The 15,788-nt window shown below is 41.2% G+C and overlaps 1 protein-coding gene across 1 annotated transcript; it reads left to right on the forward strand.

Annotated features, from left to right (window-relative positions):
* The first annotated feature begins 12,866 nt into the window (after positions 1-12,866).
* LOC132654066 (vomeronasal type-1 receptor 54-like) lies at positions 12,867-13,700 on the forward strand. The gene has a single exon (XM_060383343.1). The coding sequence runs from the start codon at positions 12,867-12,869 to the stop codon at positions 13,698-13,700; it is 834 nt and encodes a 277-aa protein (XP_060239326.1).
* The last annotated feature ends 2,088 nt before the right edge of the window (positions 13,701-15,788 follow it).

The raw sequence follows: 15,788 nt of genomic DNA on the forward strand, positions 1-15,788 counted from the left end.
TACATACTTCAACGTAAAAACAGCAATATATAGCAAGCCGATAGCCAACATCAAATTAAATAAAAACTCACAGCAGTTCCACAAAAATCTGGAACAACAGAAGGCTGTCCACTTTCTTCATATCCATTCAATATAGTACTTGAAGTTCTAGCTAGAGCAATAAGACAACTAAAAGAGATCATGGGGATACAAATAGGAAAGGAAGAAGTCAAAATATCATTATTTACAGATGATATGATACTATACATAAGCTACTCAAAAAATTCTACAAGGGAACTCTTACAGCTGATAAACACCTCAGTAAAGTGGCTGGATACAAAATTAACTAAAAAAATAATCAGTAGCCCTTCTTTATACAAATGACATGTGAGCTGAGAAAGAAATCAGGGAAACATCATCCTTCACAATAGCCACAAATAATATGCAATATCTTGGGGTAACTCTAACTAAGCAAGTGATGAGCTGAATGACAATAATTTAACGTCTTTGAAAAAAATTAAAGAAGATATCAGAAGATGGAAAGATCTTCCATGTTAATTGGTCAGTAGCATCAACATAGTAAAACTGGCCATCTTACCAAAAGCAATCTACAGATTCAAAGCAATTCCTCAACAAAATTCTAACACAATATTTTACAGACCTGGAAAGAAAAATACTCAACTTAAAATTGAAAAACAAAAAATCCAGGATACCGAAAACAATCCTGTACAAAAGAAAAACAAACAAAAAAACTTCTGGCAGTATCACCATCCCTGATTACCTGATTTCAAGCTCTACTACAGAGCTATAGTAATAAAAACCACATAGTATTGACATTAAAAAAATAAAAACAGGTTGATCAAAGGAATTAAATCAAAGACCCAGATGTAAATCCACACACCTATGGACACCTGATTTTTCACAAAGAACCCGCAGATGTACAATGAGGAAAAAGGCAACTTCAACCAATTGTGCTGGTCTTACTGGCAAATAGACCCATTCAATAAGCCTATATAAAATTCATATCAAAGTGGATCAAGACCTCAACATAAAACCAGATACACTGAACCTGACAGAGAGAAAGTGGGGAGTTGTCTTGGGTGCATTGGTATTTTTTTTTTTTTTAGTACCTGGCTATATGAGAGTCTCCATAAAATGACTGCCCTTCTTGACAAGGGCTCTGTGAGTTGCCCAGGCTGCTCTTGAACTCAGTATGCTCCTTCCTCCTTTTCTCAGTCCTGGGTGCAGGTGTGTACACCATGCCTGCTGGGGAGACTGAAACACAGAGCATATAGTTCGACTCAGGCAAAGCACAGCCTCTTCCTGAAGTCTTCAGTGAGAATGTGGTGTCCATTCCGTCCATTCAGATACTGGGATACAGTCAGACATGGCCTCAGACTCAGCTATGTTCCACCTTCCTATTGGCCACCTCAGCTCTGAGCTTTTCCTCTACTTCTCTGGTTTTCATTTCATTTCTTTTTTATTAACTTTTAAAATTTACTCACATCTTGAATTCAGATTTTGGAAACCAGGAAATACAGAATCAACACTAAATGAAAATGACATGCTCCATGAGAGAGGGGTATCTCAGGAAAAGGGTTGGTTGCATTTCACAGAGTGTAGGAAAAGCACACTCAGAACCATGGGAAGTCAGGGGAGGCCCAGGAGTCCTCAACCCAGAATAGAAGTATCACAGTGAATAAAAACTTTTTGAAATAAGCCTAAGGAGCAACGAGAGAAAAGTTAGTGTTGGGGGTTGGTGTGGAGCTGTGTACTCTGATGCTAATTGTTGACTCCCAAGATCTGGTTACTGCACAGATGAGAGCACATTCTCATCTACAACAGTCCTTGTGTAAAATTGCCTAAGGAATTATTCTTGTTTAAACAATAAAATGTCGACACACATGGGCAGCCTAAGATGCGTGGCTAAGGTTCTAGGGTTTTGAGGACAGGAAGACCATGGGAAGGATAGGAGAGAGAGGAAGAATAAGAGAAGTAAGGAAGCAGAGAGCCACCATGGGTGAGTATGGAAAGAAGCACGTGGCAGGGAGGATGGAGGAAGCTGCCTAATGAAGAATGAGGAAGTCGAGAGGGGTGGAGCCAAGATGGCGACTAGCACACACAGTATCTGAGTTGTGGAAGAGCTAAACATCTGAGTTGGTGAGTGGAAGGACCTCTAACCCAGGAAAACAATGGTGAGGATTTCTAAACAACAGGGAACATCACAGGAGGTGAAAACTTTGGTCTCTGGTCACCTGGGGACTTGTTTGGGGAAGGTGAGAAATGATACTTTGATCTCTCAGCACTCCCCTCCCCCAGACCTCCCTCCTCCTTGGCACAGAGGCACAGTGGACTCATCTTTCTCAGTGCAGACCCAACTGCCTGGGGTCTGCAGCTGCTGAGGCGGAGCTCCAAGCCCTTTAGGGGCAAATGCCAGCAGTACCCGTTCCGTAGTCCCAGATTTGCTGGGTGGCTGCACCATCCTCCTAGGGACCAAGTCTGCTAGATGCCATACTAGCTCCGCAGGATCGCTATCACTGATGGTACGGCCCGCCCATACCACAGTGCCAGAGATTACGCTATATACTCACCAAAACCAGACAGAAAGCCCATACAAGCTAGGCACACCAGGCGCTGGGCCTCCCAAGGTTGGAGAGCACAATGAAGAGACCCCAGGACTTCCCAGAAAGCATCTGGACTAGCAACCCAGTCTCCAGTTACAGTGGAGCTTCCTGGCAGCAGAGCAGCACTGAGATGGCAGGGCACAGCAGCCCTCCAGTTTAAGACTAACCAGGGCCAAACCAGAGAACAGAGAGCCTGGTTACTCCAATCCCTACTGACGTGACCACCTTGATATCTCCAGCTGCAGCAAGACCTCATAGACTGGCAGTGACAGCAGCACAGAGCTGGAGGTGCATATCAAAGAAGTAGGGCCAAACCAGAGAGCAGAGAGCCCGAATACCCCGATCTCTGCCAAGTGACCTGCCTGTAAGTGAGTGCACCCTTGAGAATCTGCAGATGCCCAGATCCTGGGTCCTTCTAAAACAGAAGCCAGGCATCGAACCCCCTCTCACCCATATACCCACTTTGGGAAACAGAGGGACACTTGGGACATTGAAGTTCCTGCTCTGTGGGTCTAATTGAGGAGTTAAGGCAGTTAATGCCAGAAATTGTGCTGAGATCATCACTAGTGCCTGCGACATATAGAGTGCAGAGCCCCTCCCACACACTCAAGGGTTCAACATCAGTCATCACTCTGTCTCTCGAGACACATGTCCACGCACACTTACACACACACACACACACACACGAGCACGCACGCATGCACACACCTGCATTTGCCACGTTTGCACCTGCGTACTTTTCTCCCACAGGTACAGCTAGTCCTCAGCACACGCTGAGGACACAGGACCTCTCTCAGCTTCCTGAAGAACTCTCCAGATGACAGAGAGAGACAGTACCAGTCTGATCTGCAGAATCCAAAAACAAACAGGGAAGGTTTCAGATAAGCCAATGGCCAGGGGTAGGCGAAAGAACACTTCCAACATAAATCAGGACATCATGACTTCACCAGCAAACCCCAAAATTGATGGATACTATAATTCATCAGAAGCACAGGATAATGACTATAAAGCCATGCTTACCCAATTATTTGAGGCTCAAAAGGAGGAAACTTTCAAAGAGTTGGCCAGTCAATTGGAGGTAAAGAAAGAAGAAATAGACAAAATCCTTAAAGAAACACAGGCAAACATAGCCAAACAAATAGAGGCACAAGTAGAGATAAAATTAGTGGCATATAAAAAGGAAATGAACAAAGAAATAGAGACCATTGTAGAGAGACAGGAATCCAAATTCAAACAGATGAAAAAATGATACAAGGCATGAAAACAGAATTAGAATCAGTAAAGAAAACACAAAAGAGAAAACCCTTGAGCTGGAGAACTTGGAGAAAGATCAGGAACCACAAAAGTAAGCATCACCAACAGAATACAAGAGATGGAAGAAAGAATCTCTGGAGCTGAAGACACACTTGCAGAAATTGACACTTCTCTCAAAGAAAAAGTAAAATCAGAAAAGTTCCAATCACAAAATATCCAAGAAATCAAGGACGCTATGAAAAGACAAACTCTAAGAATAATAGGAACTGATGAAAAAGAAGACTCCAGGCCCCAAGGTCCAGAAAATATTTTCAAGAAAATCATAGAAGAAAATTTTCCCAACTTAAAGAAAGAGATGTCCATAAATATACAAGAGGCCTACAGAACACCAAATAGACTAGACCAGAAAAGAAACACATCACGTCACATCATAGTCAAAACACTAAATCTACAGAACAAAGAAAAGATATTAAAAGCAGCAAGGGAAAAAGGCCAAGTAACATATGAAGATAGACCTATCAGAATCACACCGGACTTCTCATCAGAAACTATGAAAGCCAGAAGGGTCTGGGCAAGTATGATGGAGACTCTAAGAGATCACAAATGTCAACCCAGACTACTATACCCTCAAAGCTTTCAATCAACATAGATGGAGAAAACAAAATATTCCATGACAAAACTAAATTTATGCAATATCTACACAGCAAACCAACCCTACAGAAGATACTAGAAGAAAAACTCCAATCCAACAAAAACAACTTCACCCAAGAAAACAGGGCATACCGATAATATCCCAACAAAAATGAAAAGAAAACAACCAATGAAACAGGGTAAGATCACCAACTCCATTACAAAAGGAACTAACATGCATTGGTCACTATTATCTATCAATATCAATGGACTCAACTCGCCAATAAAAAGACACAGGCTAACAGAATGGTTGCGGAAACAGGATCCAACATTCTGTTGCATCCAAGAAACACATCTCTGCAATAAAGATAAACCCTACCTCAGAGTAAAGGGCTGGAAAAAAGTTTTTCAAGCAAATGGTTCCAGAAAACAAGCTGGAGTAGCCATCCTAATATCTAATAAAATAGACTTTCATCCAAAGTTAATAAAAAAAGATAATGAGGGCCACTGTATTTTCATCAAAGGAAAAATCCACCAAGAGGACATCACAATCTTGAATATCTATGCCCCAAATACAAGAGCACCTACATTCGTCAATGAAACATTATTAAAGCTTAAATCATACATTGATCCTAATACCTTAATAGTGAGAGACTTCAACACCCCACTCTCATCAAGGGACAGATCAACTAGACAGACAACAAATAGGGAAATAAGAGCACTCACAGAATCCCTAAATCAAATGGACCTAATAGATGTCTACAGATTTTTTCACCCAAACTCAAAAGAGAACACATTCTTTTCAGCACCGCATGGAACCTTCTCCAAAATAGACCATATAGTGGGTCACAAAGCAAGCCTCAACAGATACAAAAGGATTGAAATAATCCCTTGTATACTATCTGACCACCATGGACTAAAGCTGGACATCAACAACAACAGAAACAACAAAAAGCCGACATGAACATGGAAACTGAACAACTTACTACTCAATGAGAGCTGGGTTAAGGAAGAATAAAGAAAGAAATTAAAGTCTTCCTAGAATTCAATGAAAATGAAGACACAACATACCCAAATTTATGGGACACATTAAAAGCAGTGCTCAGAGGAAAATTTATAGCACTAAGTGCCTGCAAGAAGGAATTTGTAACATCACATACAAACAAATTAATGGCCCAACTGAAAACACTAGGAAAAAAAGAAGCAGATACACCCAAGAGGAGCAGACGGCTGGAAATAATCAAACTCAGGGCTGAAATCAATCCATTAGAAACAAATAAAACTATTCAAAGAATCAATGAAACAAGAAGCTAGTTCTTTGAGAAAATCAACAAGATAGACAAACCCTTAGCCAAACTTACTAAAAAGCAGAGAGAAACTATCTAAATCAGCAAAATTAGAAATGAAAATGGGGACATAACCACAGACATTGAGGAAATCCAAACAATTATTAGGTCATACTACAAAAGCCTATATGCCACAAAATTTGAAAATCTAAATGAATGGATAATTTTCTCGACAGATTCCATCTACCAAAATTAAGTCAAGATCAGGTAGAAAGACTGAATAGCCCTATATATCCCAAGGAAATTGAAGCAGTCATTAACAGTTTCCTGTCCAAAAAAAGCCCTGGGCCAGATGGCTTCAGCACAGAATTCTACAAGACCTTCAAAGAAGTGCTAACACCAATCCTCCTCAAACTAGTCCACAAAATAGAAACAGAAGGAACACTACCAAACTCATTCTATGAAGCCACAGTCACTTTGTTATCTAAACCACACAAAGATCCAACAAAAAAGGGAACTTCAGACTTATCTCTCTGATGAACATTGATGCAAAAATACTCAATAAAATACTTGCAAACTGAATCCAAGAACACATCAAAGATATCATCCACCACAACCAAGTAGAATTCATCCCAGGCATGCAAGGGTGGTTCAACATATGGAAATCCATCAATGTAATCCACCACATAAACAAACTGAAGGAGAAAAGCCACATGCTCATCTCCTTAGATGCCGAAAAAGCATTTGACAAAGTCCAACACCCATTCATGTTTAAAGTCTTGGAGAGATCAGGGATACAAGGCACATACCTAAAGATAGTAAAGGCAATATACAGCAAGCCTATAGCCAACATCAAACTCAATGGAGAGAAACTTAAATCAATCCCACTGAAATCAGGGACAAGACAAGGCTGCCCATTGTCTCCATATCTCTTCAACATAGTACTTGAAGTCCTAGCCAGAGTAATAAGAAAACTGAAGGAGATCAAGGGGATACAAACCTGAAAGAAAGAGGTCAAAGTGTCACTATTTGCAGATGATATGATAGTATACATGAGTGACCCCAAAAATTCAACCAGAGAATCCTTCAGCTGATAAACACCTTCAGCAAAGTGGCAGGATACAAAATCAACTCAAAAAAACAGAAGCCCTCCTGTATACCAAAGAGAAAAAGGCTGAGAAAGAAATTAGGGAAACAACACCCTTCACAATAGCCACTGATAACATAAAGTATCTAGGTGTAACTCTAATCAAGCAAGTGAAAGACCTGTTTGAGAAAAACTTCGAGTCTCTGAAGAAGAAGAAAAAAAAAATCGAAGAAGATATCAGAAGATGGAAAGATATCCCGTGCTCATGGATTGGTAGGATTAACATTGTGAAAATGACCATCCTGCCAAAAGCAATCTACAGATTCAATGTAATTCCCATCAAAATACCAACTCAATTCTTTTCAGACCTTGAAAAAAAGATTGTCAGCTTCATGTGGAGAAACAAAAAACCCAGAATCTCCAAAATGATCCTGTACAACAACAGATCATCTGGAGGTATCTCCATCCCCGATCTCAAGCTGTACTACAGGGCAACAGTAATAAAAACTGCATGGTATTGGCATAGAAACAGAAAGGATAGATGGAACCTCATAGAAGACCCAGAAATAAACCCACACACCTATGAATGCTCGATATTTGACAAAGAAGCCAAATCCATCCAGTGGAGAAAAGACAGCATCTCCATCAAATGGTGCTAGACCAACTGGATATCTACATGCAGAAAAATGAAAATAGATCCATATTTATCACCCTGCACAAAACTAAAGTTGAAGTGGATCAAGGACATCAACATAAAACCAGATACTCTAAATCAGTTGGGAAAAAAGTGGGGAACAGCCTAGAACTCATTGGGACAGGAGACAACTTCAGAACAGAACAGCAACAGCACAGGCTCTAAGAGCAACAATCAATAAATGGGACCTCATGAAACTGAAAAGCTTCTGTAAAACAAAAGACACTGTCATCAAAACAAAACGACTGCCTACAGATTGGGAAAGAATCTTCACCAACCCTTTATCTGACAGAGCACTCATATCCAGTATATATAAGAACTAAAGAAGCAGAAAAGCAATAAACCAAGTAATCCACTTAAAAAATGGGGAACGGAGCTAAACAGAGAATTCTCGAAAGAGGAACATCGATTGGCAGAGAAACACTTAAAGAAATGCTCAACCTCATTAGCCATTAGGGAAATGCATATCGAAACAACCCTGAGATTTCACCTTACACCCATGAGAATGGCCAAGATCAGAAACTCAAGTGACAAAACATGCTGGAAAAGTTGTGGAGAAAGGGAAACCCTCCTCCACTGCTGGTGGGAATGTAACCTTGTACAACCACTTTAGAAATCCATTTGGTGTTTTCTCAGACAAATAGGAATAGCACTTCCTCAAAATCCAGCCGTACCACTCCTAGGCATATATCCAAAAGAGGCTCAAGTACACAATAAGGACATTTGCTCAACCATGTTTGTAGCAGCTTTATTTGTAATAGCCAGAATCTGGAAACAACCCAGATGTCCATCGATGGAGGAATAGATACAGAAATTGTGGTATTTTTACACAATGGAATACTATTCAGCAATCAAAAGGAGGAAATCATGAAATTTGCAGGCAAATGGTGGGATCTAGAAAAGATCATTCTGAGTGAAGTATCCCAGAAGGAGAAAGATAAACATGGCATATACTCGCTTATGTAGACCTACAAGATATGATAAACATAATGAAAACTACACACCTAAAGAAGATAATCAAGAAAGCAGACACGGGCGAAGATGATCAATCCTCATTTAGAAAGACAAATGGGATGTGCATTGAACGGATAACAGGGGTTTACCGCAAAAGGCATCTGAAAGACTCTATCTAGCAGTGTTTCAAAGCAGAGACTAAGACTCACAACCAAACCTTCGGCAGAGTGCTGGGAATCATATGAAAGAAGGGGAGTTAGTATGATATGGAAAGGATAGGAGCTATACAAGGACCAAATATATCCAGTTATAAGGTCTTTTCTGAGACTGACTCTCAACCAAGGACCATCTATGGATATAACCTACAACTTCTGCTCGGATGTGGCCCGTGGTAGCTCAGTAACCAAGTAGTTTTCCAAAGTAAGGGTAACAAGGACTATTTCTAACAGGATCTCAAGAGCAGGCTCTTTGACCTCCCCACACCCCCAGGGAAGGAGCAGTCCTGTTAGGCCCCAGAGGAGGACTTTGCAGCCAACCCTGAAGATACCCGATAAAACAGGGTCAAATGAAGGGGGAGGAGGTCCTTTCCTATCAGTGGACTTGGAAAGGGGCAGGGAGGAGACCAGGGAGGGAGTGTGGGGTTGGGGAGGGAATGAGGGAGTGGGATACAGCTGGGATACAGAGTTAATAAAATGTAACCAATAAGAAAAATAAAATTAAAAATAAAAGTATGAGCAAGTCATTATGGATTATGGATGGGAGGTAGCCTGGGATGGGGCTGTGAGGAAAAGGTAGTTTAGAGGGTAAATATCTCCCTGTCCTGGGTGAAATAGGAATGTTATAAAATCTATCAGGTGTCTGTGTCTTTTATTGATTGTGATACAGGTCAGGTGTACTGCCGTGATAATTAGAGGGCCAATAATAAACATTATTATACCGTACAGTTAAAATAACAGCAACAAGTTAGGGTTGTCATAAACTTTCTGATCCCTTTCTCAGGTCTGGCAAGGGGACTCAAAGTGTGTGCTCAGCCCTCCCCTGATGGCTGTTATCCAGGACAGAGTGAGTGAGATCAACAGGCAGGGAAGATCCCCCCTGGGATGCCACATTTCCATGCTCCCCTACAGGAACCTGTCACCTTCCACAAGCAGTAAAATTGCAGGCTGTAGAGATGCATTAAATTCTCCCTCAGCCTAAGCTGTGCAGGATCTCCTCAGGCGCACAGTCCTCCCCTGCTATGTCCATCTGGGTAAGTGCTCTGCACCCAGGGCAGAATCAGAAGGTGGTAGGGACCCAGGCAGTCTGTGGGAGGAGGAGCCCTGGGCTACTGGGCTGTGGGAAGTTTTCAGCATGTGCAGAGGAGACACTGAGCTCTGACAGCCCCTCAGCACAGGGGACTGTGCTCTGCATGGACAACAAGAATACTTTTCCTCTTAGGATATTTCCTGCAACTCCTAAAATTAGTTAATTTTTTCTTTGGAAACATCATTGTTTCATATTTACATTTTGTTTTAATTAAGCAACTCACAGTGAAGAACTACATGAATTATCCTTATATGTAGAATATTTTAGTGATTTAATTTGTGTACCTATTATAAAAATTGATGTTTTTAATTTCATATCTTCATTAAATCCTTTTACCTTTGTTATATTCTTAACTGAAACAAAACTATTTGTGATGTAAGTCACTCTGTATTTTGAGTAATTAAAAGTAATTCCAGTGTGTTTGGAAGGAAATCTCCTTACTGTATCAATATCTAATAGAGAACATCACCTACTCAGTTTCAGGAATTTCACGCAAATGCTCTTGGCTCGTGGTGCACTACACAGTAAAACACGTCCTCTGAGAGGACATCCTTGAGGAGGCGCTGGAATGCTAGAAATTTTATACACAGTGGATAGATGGCAGTTTCCCCTGCTGTTGCCTAAAGAGCCAAGATCCAAACCCCAAGAGCTTGAGAGGAACAAAAGTAAAAAGCCTGAGAGCACAGGGGACTGTGTTCTGCATGGGCAACAAGAAGAATTTTCCTCTTAGGATGTTTCCTAGAACTCCTGAAAGTTGGCTTCTCCTTTCTCCTTCTCTTCTGGCCTATTCTGTTTTGTTTCTGACATCTGATGAAATTGACATTGGGTAATCAAACGGATCTATTATATAAAGAGCATGGTAATACAATGGGAATCACTCAGTAAAATGTATTTACAGCTCTGCTGGTACATAGAACTCAGCATATTAATCTTGTATAAGTTTCACCTTTCCTAATGACTCTTTGCCATTCTATTTTAGAAAATCTCAATTTAAATTTTTTAGGTTATTTTGTTATGTGTGTTACACTTTTTGGGTGTTTGTTTTGTTTGATTTTGCTGTGTCTATATATTTGTATTGCATGCATGCCTGCTGCCTGAGGACCTCAGGAGTTTTTGGAACCCCTGGACCTAGAGTTGCAGATGCTTTTGAGCTGCCATGGGAGAGGTGAGAACTGTACCTGGGGCCTCTGTCAAAGCAGCAGGTACTCTCCACACCAAGCACCTATGTTTACAGTCTTTAACTGGCCATCCACCTTATCTCTCATTTTTTAAAGTTACTTTTTATCTTATATATTTTCTGGAATGGGGTAGGGTGTGTATGTCACAGGACACATCTCGGGGTCAGAGGACCACTCTTTGGAATTGGTTCTTCCCTTCTAGAATGTAACTCATCATGACTGGAGGCCAGCACTTCTCAACACTGAGGCTCCCTCATTTCTCCTGCTCTGAGCATTTACTAAGCTGGTGCATCGGGTTTTGTAACTCAGGCACTTTTGCTTTCCCCTCATATCTCACATTACATATAAAATGAAACCATCTTACACCCTTGATATTCAAATGATAATTATTTCTTTACTATTTGACTTCATTTTTATATTATTGCATAATTTAGGATTATGATACTTGAATTAAACTTAATACTTGCATTGCATGAAAAAGAACTTTCAAGAAGACCCTTCATCAAATCTTCTGATGTATATCTGAGGCTTTGGTCACCTGAGTCTGAGAAGCATCACTGCTTCCTCAAGGAGGTATGAAATCCTACACACCTGTGCAGCCCATCATTTAGGATGAGTTGGATAATTCTTCTTTCATTAAAACCTCACAATGGGAATGGCCCTCAATCTATTGTAATTATAATTCTTAATAATTGTTTGCTTTCAAATGTGGAAAGAGACAAAACTTAGACCACATTCCTGGCAGCTTCTGATAACTGATCACTTCTCATGTAGGATTTTGTTCTGCTGTGACATCAAAACATATTTCCGATGCAGTTACAATGTGAGATTCATAAAGAAGGCCTAAAATGCTACCAGGATGCTTTGGAAAGGATTGCTTGGGTAGTCTATTGTGTTCATACATACTCTTCTCTGTTTGGGGCTGCGAGAAACCAAACAGTTGTTTTTAAAACTGTATTAACTATACCAAGTCACAAACATAAGGAACCTTCATGAGAATAAAGCCAGCAGCCTACACTTCCAAAGAGTTCGCCCTGTGCAGGGAACACCATGCTTGGTATGTAGACTTCATCTCCTTACAAATCTCCCTGACACAGTCACACAGATGTCATATGTTCTAACGCTGTATCTCAGCCCCAGACTGCTCAGGGTCACACACAGGATATGGCAGGAGTGAGTATGATGTAAAGAAGTCTGGATTCAGAGTTTCCATTCCTAAGGCTCCCTGCAGATCCACATGAAGAGCACAAAGTCTGACGTAAATGAGCAGAAGAAAGAGACTGGAATAAAATGACTCTGGGCCTGTTTAAGACAAGGGCACAGCTTCATCTGAGGATCTTATTTCTACTTTCTTGCAATCCTCATTGAACTTCACCAAAACCTGCAGAGCTGCTCTGTGTCTGGCAATCAACATGATGCAGATGAAAGACAAGTAAGACATTGCTTTTGCCTCAGGAAACCTCAAATAGGAAACAGTAGGAAAAGAAATATTTTCTTGACACATGACAATTGTAATGTGGGAGAAAGCTTCTATCTGGATGGGGCATATAAGTGTCGGAACAATGGAGAGAGTGGGCATCCCTTCTGGGCACTTTGAGATGAAGGCAATCTTAAGGGGTATAAGGCAGAGCTGTGAAATAAACATCTTTCTAAGGAGAGTGGAGCTGCCATTGTCTGCAGCTGATGAGCAAGGCTAGACTGGTGTTAAGGAATCTTCTTGCTGTTCTCCCCTCACAGTTGCTACCTGCTTCTTTCAGCCTTAAAATGAACAAAATCAACTAACAGTCAGGTAACACCAAGGTAAGAAACACCATTTATGGTGGAGCTGGGATTGGGCTCTCAGGCAACAGCTTCCTTCTTCTCTTCCACATCCTCATGTTTATTCCTGGGCAGAGGCCCAGACTCACTGATCTGCCCATCAGTCTCTTGGCCCTAATCCACATACTGATGCTGCTAGTCGTGAGTTTAGTAGCTTCAGACATTTTTATGCCAGGGAAGAGATGGAGTGACTCCACATGCAAATTTGTTATGTTCTTGTACAGGTCTTTTAGGAGCCTATCTCTTTGTGCCACTAGCCTGCTCAGCATCCTCCAGGCCATCACCCTCAGTCCCAGAAGTTCCCGTCTAGCAAAATTCAAATGTAAATCTCCACACCACATGCTAGGTTGCCTTCTTTTCCTGAGTATCTTTTATTCATCCATTAGCAGTCCCCTTATAACATACATAACTGCAACGCCTAATCTGACCTCACCTGGTTTTACATACCTCAGTCAATCTTGCTGTGTTGTACCCATGAGCTACTCTGTCCATCACACATTTTTTATATTGTTGACCTCCATGGATGTCATCTTTGTAGGTTTTATGACCCTCTCCAGTGGGTACATGGTGACTTTCCTATGCAGACATAAGAACCAGTCCCAGCTTCTCCACAGTGCCAGCCTTTCCCTCAGACCATCTGCAGAACAAAGAGCCACACGGACCATCCTGTGCCTCATGAGTTTCCTTATGGTGATGTACACCTTGGACAGCGTCATCTCCTACCTAAGAAGTATAGATGATGATCTGATTTTGTTTTGTGTCCATATTCTCACAGTCCATGACTATGCCACAGTCAGCCCTTTTTTGGTTCTCAGTACTGAAAAGCACATAATTAACATTTTTAGATCCATTGTATGGAAGGATGGTAAACATCATATTACTCAGGTATAGGTAAGATTCCTTAAGATAAGTCAGTATTCTGGCATTAGAGCTATGAATTGTAATGTAGTTTACATGAGCTTCAGGTTAAATGAAATTACAGAGTTGTCTTTTTCTGTTGTTAAACCTATTTCTTATGAGATGTGTAGATGCTACACATAAAAGACAAACCACATGCCAGATACATGAGTCTTTTGTACTTCCCATTGTGTCTTTTGGGGAGACATAAAGTGACTGTCTTGTTAGTGTCTGGATTATCCACGTCAATTTATAATACATGACAGCTTATGATACTCTTCGTTTATTCAAATCCCTCAGCTATCTCTGTTTTGCCAAACGAGGTTTGTAAATAGTTATTATTATAATTATCAAGTATCCAGAAATATTCAAATCACTTAGGACACACACACACACACACACACACACACACACACACACTCAGAGTGAGAGACAGAGACACAGAGAGACAGAGACAAAGACAGACATAGAATCTATGTATAAAACGCAGTCCTGATGATGGATAAACAGAGTTCAGCTTCTCTGCACTGGACTGTTACTCCAGCATTAAAAGAGAAGGAGATTCTGCACATGGTCCCACACAGATTGGCATGAAGCCACTGTACTGACTGCAATGAGAGTCTAGGCAGAACGAATTCTGTGGACTACTGGGAGCAGGACGAGCTTGGAAACTTTCTAGGAGTGGAAACAAAAGCAGACTCTCATCCTCAGCTCAGGATGGAAGGCCATGGGCGACTTGCTGGGTGGAGGCAGACTGTACAAATGTAATCAACGCCAAGCAGTATGCTGAAGATGGGAAATTCTTGTGTTGTGTGTGCTTTACCAAAATAACAATGTGTTCAGTTACCTTAACCAAGCAGTGAAGTATATTTTCCCTGAAATAATAAAGTGAACAATGGGGATGGAGAGATGGTTCAGGAGTTAAGAACACTGGCTGTCCTTGCAGAGGACCAAAGTTCAATTCCCAGCCTCTAGATGAAGGCTCACAACTGTTAGTAATTCCAGTTCAAGAGGATCTCATGGTTTCTGGTCCTGCAGGCACCAGGCATGCATTCATGCACACAAAATAAAAAATAAATAAAACTACTAAAGTAAAATACAATTTTAAAAATGAAAAAAAGTCAAAATATGATTTTCAAGTTTTAAAATATGATAGATTTTCTTGAACAATGAGGGTTTTCTCAGAGTCCTCATCTTTTTAAAACTTCTTTCTTCATTATACTTTATTTAATTTGTATCCCCCCCCCATGTGGGTCCCTCCCTCCTCCTTTCCCAATCCCCATAGTCCTCATCTTAATCTCAGGTCCTCAGATCAAGCAGAGGAGTTCATCTGTAAGACCTGGACTGTCACTGCTCAGGAGTTCAGGATGGCACCCTTCCCAGGAACTCTCACAGACCACAGCTAGATGCCAAAGCAAGAGGTTTTATTGCTATTGAGATAGGGTCGCCCCTCCAAAGACAGGAGACGACCCTGAACATGCATAGCACAGGGTTTTTATACCTGAAAATCAGATCACTCTGCTCTATAGTTTACAGATGGTTGTAGATAGTTTACAGCTGGTTGCTTCTCAGAACAGTTCACCCCGCCCTTCAAGAGCACTCTGGGCATGGCTTCAATTCAAATAATCACAGTTGTTTCTCATTCCCAGGTGGCCCCTCACACCTTTGAGATCCAGGTTGCATCCCAGCCTGTGTTCAGCCTTTGAGCAATCTTCAGGCCTGCCAGCCTTGGCTACAGTGAAGTAAGGCCAGCCTGGGCTATATTATAACCTTCCCCAAAAGCAACAGAATTTAATTTGAAAAAGCTCTCAGCCTCCTCTCAGCTCCAGTGCTATTGTAATGCCAAGTTAATGGGACCCTCAGAGATGAAACAATGCAATAGCAAAAGAGCTTTATTAAGAGAACACTCAAACTCAGGAAGCAAGTCTCACTGATGCAGCAGTAGAGAAGTGGGACCTTGAGCCCTGAGTGAGCAGGGTTTTTAAAGGGAAAGTCTGTGATCAGGAGGTTTCCATGAGAAAAACAGGAGGTCACATGTTTCTGGAACAGCAAATGGGGGACCTATGCCTTGACATTACAGGA

This window comes from Meriones unguiculatus, chromosome 5 (genome assembly GCF_030254825.1).
Source record: "Meriones unguiculatus strain TT.TT164.6M chromosome 5, Bangor_MerUng_6.1, whole genome shotgun sequence".
NCBI lineage: Eukaryota > Metazoa > Chordata > Mammalia > Rodentia > Muridae > Meriones > Meriones unguiculatus.